The sequence below is a fragment of the Trachypithecus francoisi genome, unplaced genomic scaffold (genome assembly GCF_009764315.1).
Source record: "Trachypithecus francoisi isolate TF-2019V2 unplaced genomic scaffold, Tfra_2.0 Contig01440, whole genome shotgun sequence".
In the NCBI taxonomy this organism is placed as follows: domain Eukaryota; kingdom Metazoa; phylum Chordata; class Mammalia; order Primates; family Cercopithecidae; genus Trachypithecus; species Trachypithecus francoisi.
The window spans coordinates 16,046,423-16,064,779 of NW_022681431.1; the positions used below are offsets into that span (position 1 = coordinate 16,046,423).

An 18,357-nucleotide genomic window follows, 5' to 3' on the forward strand; every position below is an offset into this window, starting at 1 on the left:
TCCTCACTCCTTCCCTCTCCTTTCCTTCCCTCCTTTCTCCTTCCCTCCCTTCATTCTTCCCTTTTTATCAGTCTTCTTTCTTTCCTCCCTTTCCTGCTCCCTTCCTTCCTGAGCAAAAAGTAAACCGACCCTGGGACCCTTCTAAGTCAGGATGCTTTGCAGCTCTGCAGGTGGAACACTCCCGAAGCCAGGTTTGACAGTAGCCTTTCAAAGCATCTCCTCACAAAATATTTCAGTAATTAGCCCTTAGAAGTAATTTTACCATGGTGAGACCAGGCACACATCATCCTAATCAAATCATGAACGTGAACCCACAGATAAAGAGATAAGTTGACATTGCGTGCCACCTGGTGAAACCCAATGAGGAGTGGCAGCGTGACTTCTGGCATGTTCCTGTTAAAGATGCAGGACCCAGGTCTTATGAGGAAACGCTGGACAAACCCAATTTGAGGGACAGCCTACAAAATGACCTGTAATATTAAAAAAAGTCAAGACCTTGAGAGCCAAGGAAACTTGAGGAGCTCCCCAGGTAGAAGTAGACTCAGCAGAGCAACAGTGTCCAACGTGTGATTGTTGTGCTGTAAAGAATGTCACTGAAGTCTGGGCACGGTGGCTCATGTCTGTAATCCCTGCACTTTGGGAGGCCGAGGCAGGCAGATCACTTGAGGTCAGGAGTTCGAGACCAGCCTGGCCAACATGGTGAAACCTTGTCTCTACTAAAAATCCAAAAATTAGCCGGATGTGGTGGTGGGTGACTGCTGTCCCAGCTACTTGGGAGACTGAGGCAGGAGAATCACTTGGAGGTGGAGATTGCAGTGAGCCGAGATCGCGCCACTGCACTCCAGCCTGGGTGACAGTGCGAGACTCCATCCCAGGGAAAAAAAAAAAAAAGATTGTCATAGAGGCCACAGATGAAAGGCGGTGAGTCTCTGGGCAGAGAATAGGGGAGTTATTTTGTTCAACTCTTTCAGCTAATTTCCTGTCAATTTGAAATTATTTCAGAATGAAAAGAAAGAATAAAATTCACCATCACAATCCCCCTCCACACCAGCTTTCCTTCTAGACTTCGGTCAATAGCAGCGACGTTCCCCCAGTCACCAGAGCTTAAACACTTTGGTATCATCTTTGATTCCTCTCCCATCCCTCCCCTGCCCACTTCCCCACCACCCTAACACAAAGTCCTGCTAATTCTTTTTAAAATGCCTCTCATATAGCTACCTTTTTCATTAAACCTCCAAATTAAAAAAAAAAAAATGACTCTACCTACCTCGTGTAATCATTTTAAGTAGTGTCTATGAAAATAATTTGTATACCTAGAGGATTGTGTAAACTCAAGATCTTCTTGCACCAGCTCAAGCCTGGATTACTACTGTTTACTGCTGCAATCTCCTAACTGGTCTTCCTGTCTCTCCTTGCTCCCTTTACCAACCCATCCTGTATAGGGTTACCGGAGTAATCTGCCTAAAAGCACATTTTATCTGTCAAGACCTTCCTTCCCACGGTCCACTGCAGGACTTAATCCATGTTCCCTGGGAAGACTGTCGTCTATGAGCTGAACCAAAACGGTCTGCCCTTGTATCAGATAACCCTGACCTTTTCCCAATTCATAGAGAAAACAAAAGTTAGTGGATAGAACTTTCTCAATTTGTAAATATTTTTCCCTATATGTACTTGTTTTTCTGTAGTAGTAAATCCAAGCTTTCATCTGTTACTCTTGTAGGGGACAAAATCAATGAATAAGCAGCAAATAAATCATAAAGATTTGGCCATAGCAGATCATATTTACTTTGATAGATTGGTTTTCTCATGGGCACATATGGGTGGTTGTGATTTTTACAATGCACGTCAATCAATTATATAGCCATTTTCTTAAAAAGCATTTCTGTTTGTTTTGTGATGGAATTCAATATATCGAAATTTTATCATGAATAAGAGAAAACACTGCCCTCCCGAACAAATACTTGGCCTCTTATTCACAGTTTTCCCAGCCAGATCGCAGCTACTCCCCTTGATAGCAAAGTTGTCTAATCTCTGTTCATTTTTGCTTTCTTATTTGTTTGCTTTGCATAAACCACTCCATGTCCCTGGCACTCTCCCCCTATTCCTGTCTGCAGAAACCTCCCAAGCCTTAAAAGACCAGATTAACTCTCTACTTGGTGAAAACTTCAAAAATCATGACGACTCTTTCTAACTCAGAGCATGTCTTGCCTCTGCTAGTCATCTGGCACTTAATCAAGTACTGCCTAGTGGATTCTTACTTTCTTGTGTGCACAGCTGTAGTTAACTCATTCTTCTGACCAGGCGGGGCGCTGTGGCTCACACCTGTAATTCCAGCACTTTCAGAGACAAAGGTGGGTGGATCACCTGAGGCCAAGAGTTCCAGACCAGCCTGACCAACAGGATGAAACCCCTTCTCTGCTAAAAACACAAAACATTAGCTGGGCTGGTGGTGCATTCCTGTCATCCCAGCTACTCTGAGGCTGAGGCAGGGGAATCGCTTGAATCCGAGGGGTGGAGGTTGCAGTAAGCCGAGATCGCGCCGCTGCACTCCAGCCTGGGTGAGAGAGCAAGACTCTGTCTCAAAATAAAATATAAAATAAAATAAAATAAAAAACTCAGTTCTTCTACTTGTCAATGCAAGGATACTTTCCTTTCTGAATTGCGTTGGAAGCAGAGTTCAAGTGTTGAAGTAAGATAAAATAAGATTGAAACTTATCTGTTGGAGAACTTCCAACTTATCTGTTGGAGAACTTCGTTAGGAGTTCAGACTTTGTTTTGTAGGACAGGGTTTCCTACTTTATAAGCTTTAATGTGCGTACGAATGGAGGGAGAGCTTATTAAACATGCAGATCCTGTGCTTGCCTCAGCAGCACATATACTACAATAGAAATGATACAGAGATTAGCATGGCCCCTGTGGGAGGATGGCACGCCAATACATGAAGCATTCCATATCTTTAAAGAAATAGGCCGGATGCAGTGGCTCACACCTGTAATCCCAGCACTTTGGGAGGCCGAGGCGGGTGGATCACAAGGTCAGGAGTTCGAGACCAGCCTGACGAACATGGTGAAACCCCATCTCTACTAAAAATACAAAACTTATCCGGGCGGGTGGTGTGCACCTGTAATCTCAGTCACTTGGGAGACTGAGGCAGGAGAATCGCTTGAACCTGGGAGGCAGAGGTTGCAGTGAGCCGAGATCACGTCACTGCACTCCAGCCTGGGCAACAGAGCAAGAGTCTGTCTCAAAAAAAAAAAAAAAAAGAAATCATGGGGATTTTGATTCATTAGGCTTGGGGTGGGGACCAAGCTTCTACATTTCTAATATGTGCCCCATTAATGCCAGTGCATTTTCTCTACTAGACTTGTAGATGACAAAATGAATGAACAAGCGACGAATAAATCATAAAGCAGATCATCTTTACTTCAACAGCTTAGTTTTCTCATAGGCACAGAAGAATCACGCCATAGCAAGGCTGTAGGGAAAGAGGAGATAAATGTATCCTTCTTTAAAGAAGGGAATGACTCAGAAAAGAAACAAAAGGATCAAAGACTGAAACTTTAATATTTTATGAAAGTCTTCAAGTCACTCATAGGATATTTGGAAAAACCTGTCTGATTATATTTACTTTGTTTAACAACATGCAGCAATTGGAATGTAGACGCTGTATGGAGAGTTTCGGCACCAGCCTTCCAGGAGTCTGGGCTAGAGCCTTTATCGACCCTTGGTAATCAATTTGGACTCTACTTCCTTGACTCACCCTCCAACCCCCACCCTGTTTTGTTTTGTTTTGTTTTTTTCACCAAGGTCCATCATTTTAATCCATCCATTTCTTTTTTGAGATGGAGTCTCACTCTGTCACCCAGGCTGGAGAGCAGTGTCATGATATTGGCCAACTGCAACCTCCACCTCCCAGGCTCAAGCAATTCTCATGCCTTAGCCTCCCGAGTAGCTGGGATTACAGGCGTGTGCCACCATCCTCGGCTAATTTTTTTTTTCTTTTTCTCTTTGTATTTTTTGTAGGGATTGGTATCGCCATGTATTCCAGACTGGTGTCGAACTCTTTACCTCAAGCAGTCGCTTGCTTCGGCCTCCCAAAGTGCTGGGATTACAGACATGAGCCACCTTGTGCAGCCTAATCCATCCGTTTATTTTCATCAGTACCACTGTCCTTAATCTAGTCCCCAAATTATTGCTGCAGCATCTAAAGGCATTTATCTACCTACAGGTTTCCCCCCTCAGATCTATCCTATATCCCACAAATCTAAAAATATTTCTTTTGTCATATCACTTCTGTATGCAGGAACCCACAAAGGCTCTGGTAGCAAACTCTTTCCTCCCTTTGTCTTCTTGCTACTACTGTTACCTCCTCCTCTGTGTCTATCCAAGAGTCACCCTTCTTGCTTCCAGGCTTAGGTCAAGATTCACCTCCTGTAGCCGGGTGTGGTGGCTCACACCTGTCATCCCAGAACTTTGGGAGACCGAGGCAGGCAGATCACTTGAGGTCAGGAGTTCAAGACCAGCCTGGCCAACATGGTGAAACTCCATCTCTACTAAAAATACAAAAATTAGCTGGGTGTGGTGGAGGGTGCCTGTAGTCTCAGCTACTCGGGAGGCTGAGGCAGGAGAATTGCTTGAACCTGGGAGGCAGAGGCTGCAGTGAGCCGAGATCATGCCACTGCACTCCAGCCTGGGCAACAGAGACAGACTCTGTCTCAAAAAAAAAAAAAAAAAAAAAAAAGATTCACCTTCCTTTTTGTATCTGGCTTATTTCACTCAGTGTAATGTGCTCAAGATTCATCCATGTTGCAGCATGGGTCAGAATTTCCTTCCTTTTTAAGGCTGAATAATATTCCATGGTGTGGATGGACCACATTTTGCTTCTCCATTCATCTCTCAATGGTCCCTTGGGCTGCTTCCACCTCTGGGCTACTGTGAAGAATGCTGCTGTGAACATGGGTGCACAAGTATCTGTTTGAGCCCCTGCTTTCAGTCCTTTTGTGTATTTCCCCAGATGTGTGATGACTGGATCACATGGAAATTCTGTTTAGTTTCTTGAGGAGCGTCATATTGTGTTTTGCTTGTTTTTTGAGACAGAGTCTCGCTCTGTCACCCAAGCTGGAGTGCAAGTGGCATGATCTCAGCTCACTGCAACCTCCACCTCCCAGGTTCAAGCAATTCTCCTGCCTCAGCCTCATGAGTAGCTGGGATTATAGGTACACACCACCACGCTCCCCTGATTTTCTATATTTTTAGTAGAGACGGTGTTTCACCATGTTAGTCAGGCTGGTCTTTAACTCCTGACCTCAAATGATCTGCCTGCCTTGGCCTCCCAAAGTGCTGGGATTACAGGAGTGAGCCACCGCTCTCAGCCCATACTATTTGTTTTTTTTTTAATTGCAGCTGCACAATTTTACATTCCCACTAGCAATGCACAAAGGTTCTAATTTTTCCACCTCCTTGACAATTTTTCTGTTTTGTTTGTTTGTTGTTGATAACAGCCATCCTAATGGGTGTGACGTGGTTGGTTACTTTTTTTTTTTTGAAATGGAGTCTTGCTCTGTTGCTAGGCTGGAGTGCAGTGGCATGCCTCCCGGGTTCAACCGATTCTCCTGCCTCAGCCTCCTGCGTAGCTGGGACTACCGGGGTGCCGCCACTACGCCCAGCTAATTTTTGTATTTTAGTAGAGACGAGTTTCACCATGTTGACCAGGCTGGTCTTGATCTCATAACTTTGTGATCCGCCCGCCTCAGCCTTCCAAAGTACTGGAATTATAGGCGTGAGCCAGCGCACCCGGTCAATTGGTTACTTTTTAAAGTGGTTATGTTTCTTTAGACATTTAGTTGTTCAAAAACTGACAATGTGATTATTTGCTTGAATGATTCTAATGGAGTCAAAGACTTGAGTAGAATAAGTGAGTGATTCTCTAAGAGTGTCAGCATGTATATTCAAAATTTCCCAGAGCCCCTGCCTAGTAGTAATGAAATCTGTGTTTTCATGAACGTCAGTCCTGTTTGAAAATTTGAGACACAAACGGGTAGTAGTGATGCGCCCTGATCTAAGATAAGAGGGAAAGGAGCGCCCTCTTGTGTTCCTTCTCTGCTGGTGTCAGTGACTACAGAAGCCTGCTGAGAAATGCACATTTTGGATCTTCCAAAGACATTCCAATGACAGTGCTACTGTCAACCGCCAATCATGTGTCTACTGCGTGAAAGAAAATGTGGAAATATGGCATGAATGAAACTGGAATCCTTTGAAGAATTCCCAACCTAGTGGGGGAATAAGATACATGCAGAAATCACTCGAGTAGAAGACAGATTGAGCAAAATGGACAGAGTATATATAACGTGAATACGGGAAGATCAAGACTTCGAAGGGCAGAGAAGTCGAGATTCACATCAGAATGTAAACCTGGCTGGTTAAGGAGGAACTTGAGATGGCTCTGGGTTTTTCTGTGGTTTTTGGGTTTTTGTTTGTTTGTTTAGTTTTTTTATTTTTGGAGACAGAGTCTCACTCTGTGGCCCAGGCTGGAGTGCAGTGATGCAATCTCAGCTCAAAGCAACCTGTGCGTCCTGGGTTCCAGTGATTCTCCTGCCTCAGCTTCCCGAGTAGCTGGGATTACAGGCGCCCACCACCACGCCCAGCTAATTTTTGTATTTTTAGTAGAAACGGGGTTTCACCATGTTGGCCAGGCTGGTCTTGAGCTCCTCACCTCAAGTGATCCACCCACCTCGGCCTCCCAAAGTGCTTAGATTACAGGTGTTAGCCATCTCACCCAGCCAGCACTGGGGTTTTTTAACGGTGCCAGCTTCCGCTTGTCTGGACCTGGGAGGGCCAGCCACGTAGGTCTAGTTGTCGGGTTCCCTAGTCGTTTGGAGCGAGGACCCCAGAACTCATGGGTTCCCTGTCTTCTCAGTAGTGCCCTTCCCACAGCTGTCTCTCTCTTGAGTTTCATCCCCTGAACTCTCCCTTTCCTAAATTGGCTGATGGCAGAGGCACTGCCTCCGTAGCTTTCGCTGTCCGTCATGCACACAAAGAAACTTACATAGGTCCTCCGGTTTTAGGATTTTGCAAATATAATCAGGGTAGGGGCAAGTTACAAAGGGATTAAGAAACTTGAAATCTCTGTTTCTGAGAGCAGCCTTCTGCCATCCTCTTAGAGTCCTGAGGAGGTGACGCTCCCATCCCTTGGTCTGCATCCTTCTGTCTCTCTCTCTGTTTTTTGTTTTGTTTTGTTTTTTTGATGGCGTGTTTCTCTGTTGCCAGGCTGGAGGACCGTGGCGCGATCTCGGCTCACTGCAACTTCGGCCTCCCTGGTTCAAGCGATTCTTCTGCCTCAGCCTCCCAAGTAGTTGGGATTATAAGTGCGTGCCACCACACCCAGCTAATTTTTGTATTTTTAGTAGAGTTGGGGTTTCACTATCTTGGCCAGGATGGTCTCAATCTCCTGACTTCGTGATCTGCCCGCCTCAGCCTCCCAAAGTGCTGAGATTACAGGCCTGAGCCACTGCACCCAGCCAAGAAAATTCTAAGTTCTGCTATTTCTCCTGAAGACATTCTACAACCTCCTTGTATTCTCTCCACCCTCCTCCACTACTTTCAGTTCAAGTCAGCAGCATCTCTTCCCTGGAAAACTGTGATGGCCCCAAACCGGTCTTCAGTGTTGCCCCTCTCCTGCATTATCCAGAAGCCAGAGCTCTTTCAAATGCAAGTCGTAGCAAGTCACTCTCCTCTTTAAAATCCTGTCCTGATTGCTCAGCTATGTTGGAGATAAAGTCTTAACTCCTTAGCACAGCCTGGCTTCCCGTTTGGGCTCCTGGCTATTTTTTCGGCTATCTCTCTTTTCCAACCCTGCTGTGACTCAGCCCCACTCCTCTAGGCTCCAGCTGCACTGGACATTTTACAAGGACCACTCACAGTGACAAGAAGTTTTCTGGATGTGGATCTTGTGGTGCTAACGCCAGGACAGCCCTGGCAAACCAGGATGCTTGGTCACCCAGGTTTGGCCTGGGGTCTCTTTTCTTTATTTGGCTTACTTTATTCCTCTCCTTCCTCTCTGTGGAATGCTCCTCCTTGTACACTCAGACCTCCTAGTTACTATGAAATACTCTTCATCCCATCCCAGGTTTCTCCCTCCCTCCCTCCCTCCCTTCTTTCCTTCGACAGACTCTTGCTCTGTCACCCAGGCTGGAGTGCAGTGGTGCAATCTCGGCTCACTGTAACCTCTGCCTCTTAGATTTGAGAAATTCTAGTGCCTCAGCCTCCTGAGTAGCTGGGACTGCAGGCACGTGCCACCACGCCTGGCTAAATTTCGTACTTTTTTAGTAGAGTCGGGGTTTCACCATGTTGGCCAGGCTGATCTTGAACTGCTGACCTCAAGTGATCCACCTGCCTCGGCCTCCCAAAGTGCTGGGATGACAGGTGTGAGTCACCGGGCCTGACCCATCTGGAGTTTCTGCTTGGACATCACTTCTGCAATGCCCCGTGGAGTGGCTTACTCCTTCTTCTGTGAGCTTTCACAGCCTGGCCGCTCTGTCTCCTTCGCAGCTATGATCACCGCGTTGAAGGCAGGAACAGTTTCTTTCTCATACCTATGTTCCCAGAGACTTGCATGAAGTCTGGTGCAAAGTGGGCATTCATAAAGTTTTGCTGAATGTGGCCAGGCGCAGTGGCTCACGCCTGTAATCCTGGCACTTTGGGAGGCCGAGGTGGGTGGATCACCTGAGGTCAGGAGTTCGAGACCAGCCTGGCCAACATGGTGAAACCCCGTCTCTACTAAAAATACAAAAAATTAGCCGGGCATGGTGGCAGGCGCCTGTAATCCCAGCTACTCGGAGGGGCCGAGGCAGGAGAATCGCTTGAACCCGGGAGGCGGAGGTTGCGGTGAGCCGAGATCATGCCATCACACTCCAGCCTGGGGACAAGAGCGAGACTTCGTCTCAAAAAAAAAAAAAAGTTTTGCTGAATAAATGAATATCAACACTGTTTACCAACCATTACCTGGTTCCCACCACAATGGAAGATGTGCCTACCTCACATATCTGTGTCCAATGTATGGCAAGGGTTGCCCAGGGAACCATCCTGGGGCACAGAGTCTACCCCCAAATGATCACAAGATTATTTCTCGTCTCACATGTTCTTCTAGAACCTTGCAGCTCTCCCAAGTCTGTGTCCTCTCTGCTTGAAATTGGACAAGCCCCTCTGGCCAACTGGGGATGGTGGAAGAGACTAGGAGACTTCCAAGGCTGCGACCTCAAAGGTGATTCCGGTCAATCTGGCTCTCTCTTGGGACCCTCATCCTTAGAACCCAGCCCCCCTGCCATGAGAACCCCAGGCCACATGGAAAGGTAAAGAGGCCCCGCCCTCAGTCCCGGCTGAGCTCTCAGTGGGTGGCACACACCCACTTTCCAGCCATGTCCCTGTATCCCCTCGGACATGGATCCTGCAGCCCTCGGTTGAGAGGACGGGGAGGATGCTGTGTGGGTCAGAGACAAGACCTCCCCACAGAGCCCAAACCGCAGATTCATGAGGAAAATGATGGACTTGCAAGCAAGTGCATTCAGGTTGGTTTATTACACAGAAATAGATAACCCAAATACTCCTTAAGACAACGTGCAGGCCGGGCGCGGGGGCTCATGCCTGGAATCCCAGCACTTTGCAGGGCCAAGGTGGAAAGATTGCTTGGGCCCAGGAGTTCAAGACCAGCCTGGGCAACATAGGGAAACCCCATCTCTACAAAAAATTAACAAATTAGCTGGGTGTGGTGGCACACGCCTGTAATCCCAGCTACTCAGGAGGCTGAGGTGGGAGCACTGCTTGGAGCCTGGGAGATCGAGGCTGCCGTGAGCTGTGATGGTGCCACTGCACTCAGCCTGGGCCACAGAGAGAGATCCTATCTCAAATAAAAGGGACAACATGCAGCCTCTGGCACTGGAGGGGCCCTTCTTTCTCCTGATATGTCCTTGCCCCAGGGGATCTTGGCTTATTTTGAAAGGGGCTGTGAACAGACTCTGGTCTGGCCCATTCAAACATCTGCCTGCAATGTGACAGGCTCATGATATAATCAAAGAATACACTGGGACAAAGGAGGTCAGACGCACGGAGCTACAGGCCATCTCAGCTTGTCTGTCTGTCCCTGGCTTCTGGGGGCAACCCAGGAGGAAACCCTTCCTGACAGCCGTCTTCTTTTGGAACACATGGGAGGAACACAAGGTCTCAACTCAGGGAGACACATTCGCTTCACCCTGGATAGGACAAACAAATCAACTGAACCCACCTATCATTTGGGCATCAATACCACTGTGTCCGGGGCCTTCCTCCCAGGCCACTATCTTTTTTTTTTTTGAGACTGAGTCTTGCCTTGTCACCCAGGCTGGAGTGCAGTGGTGTGATCTCGGCTCACCACAAGCTCCACCTCCTGGGTTCCCGCCATTCTCCTGCCTCAGCCTCCGGAGTAGCTGGGACTACAGGCACCTGCCCGCCAGCACGCCCAGCTAGTTTTTTGTATTTTTAGTAGACACAGGGTTTCACCGTGTTAGCCAGGATGGTCTCGATCTCCTGACCTTGTGATCCACCCGCCTCGGCCTCCCAAAGTGCTGAGATTACAGGCGTGAGCCACCACACCCGGCCCAGGCCACTATCTTTTTTTTTTTTTTTTAATGTGTTTCTCTTTATTTTTTCATCTTTTTCATTTTACAAGAGATGCCCCTTTCGACAAGCAGACAGTGGATGTGATGGGAGAAGTTTCAAGGCCAGGAGTTTGAGACCAGCCTGAGCAACTGAGCAACACAAGTAGGAGAGCCCAGCTGAAAAAAACGAAAAAAGGAGGAGGAGAAGGAGGAGGCCGGGGTGTGTGTGTGGGTGTGGGCGTGTGATGGGGGTGAGGGTGGCGGGGGGAAGGAGAATGAAAGTAAAGAAAAGGAAAAAGAAAAGCAACCACCAAGAAAGTTAACATTCTCCAATTGTGCAGGCACAAAAAAGAGTGATTTCACGTCTTTTCCAACAACACGGATAGAGCGGGAAGCAAGTATGTACCCAGGGAACTGCCAGGCCACTATCTTTTATTTTTTTACTTTTATTTTTATTTTTTTACAGTTTTTTTTATTATTATACTTTAAGTTCTAGGGTACATGTGCATAACGTGCAGGTTTGTTACATATGTATACTTGTGCCATGTTGGTGTGCTGCACCCATCAACTCGTCATTTACCAGGCCACTATCTTAAACCATGCCAAAGTATATATTTACAGTATGTAGCGCGAGGACACAAGTGTTCAACATTACCAGCTTGGCAAACCTGTGTGTGAGTGTTTTTGTTTTGTTTTGAGACAGAGTCTTACTCTGTCACCCACGTTGGAGTGCAGTGGCACGATCTCGGCTCACTGCAACCTCCACCTCCTGGGTTCAAGCGATTCACCTGCCTCAGCCTCACGAGTAGCTGGGACTACAGGTGCCTGCCACCACACCCGGCTAATTTTTCTATTTTTAGTAGAGATGGGGTTTCCCCATGTTGGCCAGGCTGGTCTCAAACTCCTGGCCTCAAGTGATCCACCCGCCTCAGCCTCCCAAAGTGCTGGGATTACAAGTGTGAGCCACCGCACCCAGACTCTAGGATTCTTATCTAGTTAAAGCAGAATGATAGAAAAACAAATGTTAGCTGGGTGCAGGGGCTCACACCTGTAATCCCAACAATTTATGAGGCCAAGATGGGAGGATAGTTTGAGCCAGGAGTTCAAGATCAGCCTGAGCAATGTAGGGAGACCTTGATTCTACAAAAAACCAAAGAACAATTAGCCAGGTGGCATGTACCTGTGGTCCCAGCTACTCAGGGGGCTGAGGTGGGAGGATGGCTTGGGCCCAGGAGGTCCAAACCCAGACGGGTTTGATCAAAGGGAGGTGCTATTGAAAGTGAGGAAGGCTGGGAAGGGAGAGAGGTGGGGTCTTCTCCGTCTTCCCTCCCTGCTAGGTCTTGGGGTTTATTTGTTGTTGTTTGGTTTTGTTTTCTAGAGATGGAGTCTCACAATGTTGCCCAGGCTGGTCTCAAACTCCTAGGCTCTAGTGCTCCCACCTTGGGCTCCCAAAATGCTGGGATTACAGGTGTGAGCCACCACACCCAGCTCCCAGGCCTCAGTTTTGATGTGGCTGTGTCGCTCGGCCACACCACACATGTCCTGGTGGACGGCCCCTCTTCCGTGGTTACAGCTCTTCACTGATCCCAGGAACTCCACCTTCTCTCTCTCCTTTGCCTCTCCAGCCTAAGGGATGATAAAGTTTTCTGCTGTTGCCAGTTCCTGGGCATTTCACCAGCCTTTCTTCACGCTCTTTTTATTTATTTATTTTGAGACAGAGTCTCACTTTGTCGCCCAGGCTGGAGTGCAGTGGTGCCATCTTGGCTCACTGCAACCTCTGCCTTCCGGGCTCAAGTGATTCTCATCGTGCCTCAGCCTCCCAAGTAGCTGGGACTACAGGCATGTACCACCATGTCCAGCCACTTTTTTCTTTTCTTTCTTCTTTTTTTTTGGTAGAGATGGGGTTTCACCATGTTGCCCAGGCTGGTCTTGAACTCAGGGGCTCAAGCAATACGCCCACCTCAACCTCCTAGAGTGCTAGGATTACAGGCGTGAGCCACTGCACCCAGCTCCTTCTTCATTCTCTTAACTCTGCCTACAGCATATGTTATGGGCTACACTATGTCTCCCACAAATTCTATGCTGAAATCTTAACCCCCGGGACCCCAGAATGTGACTGTATTTGGAGATAAGAGTGTTTAAAGAAGTGGTTAGGGTTAAATGAGGCAGTTAGGGTGGGCGGTAACCCAACAGCACTGGCGTCCTTTTAAGAAGAAATTAAGGCCAGGCACCATGGCTCACACCTGTAATCCCAGCACTATGGGAGGCTGCGGTGGGTGGATCACCTGAGGTCAGTAGTTTGAGACCAGCCTAGCCAACATGGCGAAACCCCATCTCTACTAAAAATACAAAAATACAAAAAATTAGCTGGGCATGGTGATGGGTGCCTGTAATCCCAGCTACTCCAGAGGCTGAGGTGGGAGAATTGCTTGAACCTGGGAGGCAGAGGTTGCAGTGAGCCGAGGTGCCATTGCACTCCAGCCTGGGCAACAAGAGTGAAATTCCATCTCAAAAAGGAAAAAAAAAAGGAGGAAGAGGAAGAAGAAGAAGAAGGAGAAGGAGGAGGAGAAGAAAGGAGAAGAAAGAAGAAGGAGGAGGAAGAAGAAGAAGAGAAAGAGGAGGAAGAAGGAGGAGGAGGAGGAAGAAGGAAGAAGAGGAGGAGGAGGAGGAGAAATTTAGACACAGACATATACAGAGGGATGACCACTTGAGGATGCAGGGAGAAGATGGCATCTAGAAGCCCAGAGAGAGGCCTCAGGAGAAACCAGCCCTGTCAGATCCTGGATGTCTAGCTTCTAGAACTGCAAGGAAATACATTCCTGTTGTTGAAGGCTCTTGGTCTCTGGTGCAGCCCTAGCAAACTAAGATACCACGGTAAACAGCCCCTCCATTCAACTGCTCATGCAGCCTTGGGAATGAGCGTGTACCCTTCTGGGACCTGCCTCACCCATCTGGTACTACCAATGGTGCTGTTATATGTCCCATCACCAACCTCATGATATCTATCATCATGTTTCTACATCCGTAAATCTGTCCACATTTATGTCATGAATTCCTTTTTACTGAAATACTGTAGGACTCACTACCACAGTAAGTACTTAAGCTGAAAGAGTTTCTAATGGGAGCCAAGTAAATTCAGCTCTTTGCCGTGCAAACCATCTTGTCATTTCTATAATAAAAGTCTTTCTATGTTGTTCAGTCTGCTTTGGCTCTGGAACCTGGATGAGTCATGCTTGGGGCCCAGGGTGCCTCTGAAGATGCTGCATGAGAATTTCAGCTGTGGTGGCAGTGGCTGGGAGTCCCACTGACTCGGGGAGGCCAGGCGAGATGAGCTGGAACTTTTAGGGGACAGCTGGAACTTAGGGACATCTAGAAAGGAAAAAGGAATCATGAAAGCGAGAGTTATTAAAACACCAAGGGAGCTATCTAGTTAAACTTATTTTTAACGACATAAAACAATTTTATAAAAGTATAGGGCTGAATGGGATTTATTGAGATTTCCCAACTTCACTTCCCTCTGCCCCCATGCAGTCTTTCCCCTGAGCTACAAATAATACGGGCTTTAGCGTACAAAGTGCTCTCATGTTATTTCATCTGGACCTCAAGATCACGTGCAGTAGAGAGGATAGTATTAATAAGTTTCATTTTGCAGATAAGTGAAACTGAGGAATTTGAGTGACAGTCCAAGTTCACACAGCTAAAAAGTGTCACAGCTGGAGCTAGAAACTTGGGATTTCTAGATGAGACTATTGGCATCATTCCCATATTTTAATATTAAATATTTTAAAAAATAGATATTTTTTAGAGATGAGGTCTCCCTATGTTGTCCAGGCTGGTCTTGAATTCTTTTTTTTTTTTTTTTTATTATACTTTAAGTTCTAGGGTACATGTGCATGACGTTTATATCATGTATAACTCCCCAATATCCTCTCGCCTCTGCCTCCCAAAGTGCTGAGATTACCAGCATGAGCCACCGTGCCCAGCCTGTTCCCATAATTTACACTCCCCATTAATCAAGGCATGCGCATGATCTCTCTGAAAAGGCAAATGTCACAGGTTGACATCACAACCAAAACTCACAGTGGGAAGGGATTTCTCCTCGACATCTGGCCGTGAGCAGGAAAGCGAAGAGAATGGAGAGAGGAAAAGAGAGAAATAATCCGAGTTGAGCTTGAAGGGAGAGAGAGTGAGGCACCCTTTAAAGTTCACCCTTATCTTGGTTCCAACTGTGCAAGGAGAGACCTAAGAGGACTGGGCTGAACACAGATACCATAGCCTCCCCTGAGTACAATGCCCCCCCCCCCCCCGTTACTCCATACTAAGCTGCCAAGTCACAGGAGTCTGATCAGAGTCCTTGTTAACTCTCTAACACTGTGGCGGGTATGTTTGCAATACACAGGGTTTCTGTAAGTCTGGGAAAATCCTACTTTAGACTTTCATTGACTCAGCAACGACATCCACCGATGACAGCTCCCTGGTCCTCCCCTCCAGCTAACAGGCTCCCTCTCATTCCACAAGGAAGCTCCACACCTGCCGGAAGTGCTCTCTGTAGTCCTCCCGTAAGTCTAACCTGTCCTTCCAGGCCTGCCTTCCTGCAAGAAGCTTGCGTGTCTCCATCCACAGGATGTTTCCAGCAGGTGGATTCCCGAAGCCTTTATTATCGACTTCTCTGGCTTCGTGTTGAATGTATGCTCTAAAGCATTAGTACTCACTTCTAAGTGTAATTCTTTGTCCCCCTAGTGAGACTGCAAACTCCCTGCAAGCAAAACTGAAAGCTGTATTTTATTTTATTTTTTAGACAGGGTCTCACTCGGTCTCCCAGGCTGAAGTTCAGTGGCACAATCACAGCTCACTGCAGCCTTGACCTCCTGGGCTCAAGCAATCCTCCCATCTCAGCCTCCCAAGTAGCTGGGACCACAGATGTGCACCATGATGCCTGGCTAAATTTTTTACTTTTTTTTTTTTTTTTTTTGGTAGAGATGAGGGTCTCCCTATGTTGCCTAGGCTGGTCCTGAACTCCTGAACTCAAGCAATCCTCCCACTTTGGCCTCCCGGAAATGCTGGGATTACAGGCCCACTGTGCCCAGCCAAAGCTGGAAGCTTACACTTCATTGAATCGACAGGTGTCTGCCTATAGTAGGTGCAGACATGTTTGTTGATTTTTTCTGGGAAAGGGTAGGCAAAACTGAGGTTAAAGTAGCAAGTTGTTAGCATCAAAAAGGAAAAGGGGGAAGAGATGGGAGTAAATATCTTCCCTCGTTTGAAGTGTTTGGTGTTGATTAAGGTCCCTATAGTGGAAGCATTTTCATTGTCGTTTCAAGATCAGCATGAGGTAAGAAAATAAACAGGAAGGTTCCTCTATGCTCTTTTAGTAACAATGAAGATAAAATAATACCTATTGAATGGCCAGGTGCAATAGCTCATACCTGTAATCCCAGCACTTTGGGAGGCCGAGGCGGGAGGATCACCTGAGATCAGGAGTTTGAGACCAGCCTGGCCAACATGGTGAAACCCTGTCTCTACTAAAAATGAAAAACATTAGCTGGGCATGGTGGTGGGTGCCTATAATCCCAGCTACTCAGGAGACTGAAGCAGGAGAATCTTTTGAACCTGGGAGGTGGAGGTCACAGTAAGCAAGACCACGCCATTGCACTCCAGCCTGGGGAACAAGAGTGAAACTCCATCTCAAAAAATATAAATAAATAAAATAAAATAATACCTGTTGAATGAAGAAAAAGCCTAGCTCTCTGTGATACAAGAATGGGCTAGTCACATCTCACCTGTAAGAGTTTCAAATTTAATCCTATTACCGAGTAATGCTTATCTGTCACTGCATTTGCAGAACCCCTTTCTCCTGAGTCCCTGGGTAGTACACAGGTCCAGGCAGGCTCCTCACAGCCCTCCCTTTTCACTATGGCAGGTCCCAGGGCTTCCCCTGCTCTCCTCTTCTCTCCTCTTGGTAGCTGTCACCACCCATCCAGACTATGGCATTTCTCTTCCCTCCAAGATGGGCTCAGGGAAGATGGTCTCCTTCCGGCCACCATTCCTTGTGGTCCCGGAACACAAGCTCACAGACCTTCATTTTGAGACTTTCATGTCCATGATTACAAGAGAAAAGACAAGATTTAAGGGAGAAAACATGGGGAAGTTCTATAAAAGGGTAAAAATCTTACAGTTCTGGATCCTGCTCTATGGCACCTGACTATCTGGTTGAAATGATAACTAGAAGTTTCTTCTATACCAATGTTGGGGTCTCCCAAACCTTTTCTTTCCTTATGATCTTTTCCCCTGGCTGTGAATCCACCCCTACCTTCTTCCCCCAGAAAGGTCCGTCTTCACAGCACATAGACTTCACAGCAAGAAGCATCTTAGCGGGATAACTCAGGCCAAGTTTCACATGGTTTAACTTCTGAGCGCCTCGAGACACAGCAAGGCACATTTCATGACACCTCTATTCTCCGTGAGAATCTTCCCCAAAGGGCATTTTCCTGTGGCTCCTCAGGGATTATTTTTGCTTGTCTCTTTGAAAATAATTAAGCTTGTTTATTTTTTGAATAGGTTACTTTTCTATATAGTTCAATATTCAAAAGGTACAAAAGCATTCAGCGAAAAATCTGCTCCCACCTCATCCTCGAGCCTCCTAATTCCCTTTCTCAAAATTACCAGGGTTGTGTTTTTTTGTTTTTCTGTTTTGTTTTTTGTTTTGTCTACTTCCAGTGATATTGTGTATGCATGTGAGCAAACGTAGACATAAAATGCAAATGTACCATCCCACTCTCCTTTTTAACACAATTGGTAGCACGCTGTGAACACCACTGCTGTTTGCTCACTATGTATATGAGAGGCTATGTATGGAGTGTGTGTGTGTGCGTGTGTGACTGTTACAAATCAATACACGAGGCCGGGCGTAGTGGCTCACACTTGTAATCCCAGCACTTTGAGAGGTCGAGGTGGGTGGATCACCTGAAGTCAGGAGTTCGAGACCAGCCTGGCCAACATGGTGAAACCCCATTCCTACTAAAAATATAAAAATTAGCTGGGCGTGGTGGCAGGCGCCTGTAATCCCAGCTACTCAGGGGGCTGAGGTAGGAGAATCGCTTGAACCTGGGAGGCGGAGGTTGCAGTGAGCCGAGATCACACCACTGCACTACCAGCCTGGGCAACAGAGTGAGACTCTATCTCAAAACAAAACGAAACAACAACAACAAACCACCCAAATCAATACACGAAGAACTTCCCTAGTCTTTCAATGGCTGTAGAGCAGATGAACCATACCAATAGATTATTTGGGCCATTTTCAATGTCCTGCTCCTACAAACAACGTCAACATGAATGATCCTTTATGAACGTGCAGGCCTCTCCACTGCAGCTGTCTGCTTTTTTGTAGGTGGACGTTGCCAATGGCCATGCCATCTATCCGCATTCCTAGTGCTGCCCTGGAACGCCATCGTAAGAATATTCCAGCCAGGCATGGTGGCTCACACCTGTAATCCCAGCACTTTGGGAGGCCAAGGTGGGCAGATCACCTAAGGTCAGGCATTCGAGACCAGCCTGGCAAACATAGTGAAACCCCATCTGTACTAAAAATGCCAAAAAAAAAAAAAAAAAAAAAAATTAGCTAGACGTGGTGGTGCACTCCTGTAATCCCAGCTACTTGGGAGGCTGAGACGGGAGAATCACTTGAACTCGGGAGGCGGAGGTTGCAGTGAGCTGAGACTGCACCACTGCA

At 47.0% G+C, this 18,357-nt stretch overlaps 1 protein-coding gene and 1 non-coding gene across 5 annotated transcripts in view; one reads left to right on the forward strand and one right to left on the reverse strand.

The window, feature by feature from the left end:
* Positions 1-2,854: 2,854 nt before the first annotated feature.
* Positions 2,855-2,958, forward strand: LOC117096012. The gene has a single exon (XR_004442311.1). It is a non-coding gene; the product is annotated as a U6 spliceosomal RNA (small nuclear RNA).
* Positions 2,959-13,667: 10,709 nt separating this feature from the next.
* The window catches only part of FBXO16 (F-box protein 16), a 63,542-nt gene continuing 58,852 nt past the window's right edge, over positions 13,668-18,357 (reverse strand). For 2 of the 4 annotated variants that reach the window (XM_033229483.1, XM_033229472.1), the window contains exons 8-9: positions 14,709-14,734; positions 13,675-13,997 (exon numbers count right to left, since the gene is read on the reverse strand). In XM_033229483.1, the coding sequence (XP_033085374.1) occupies positions 13,988-13,997; positions 14,709-14,734 (36 nt within the window). In that variant the 3' untranslated portion in view covers positions 13,675-13,987. Of the gene's footprint in view, positions 13,998-14,708; positions 14,735-18,357 lie in introns of all 4 variants that reach the window. The other 2 variants (XM_033229455.1, XM_033229447.1) reach the window with 1 other exon arrangement.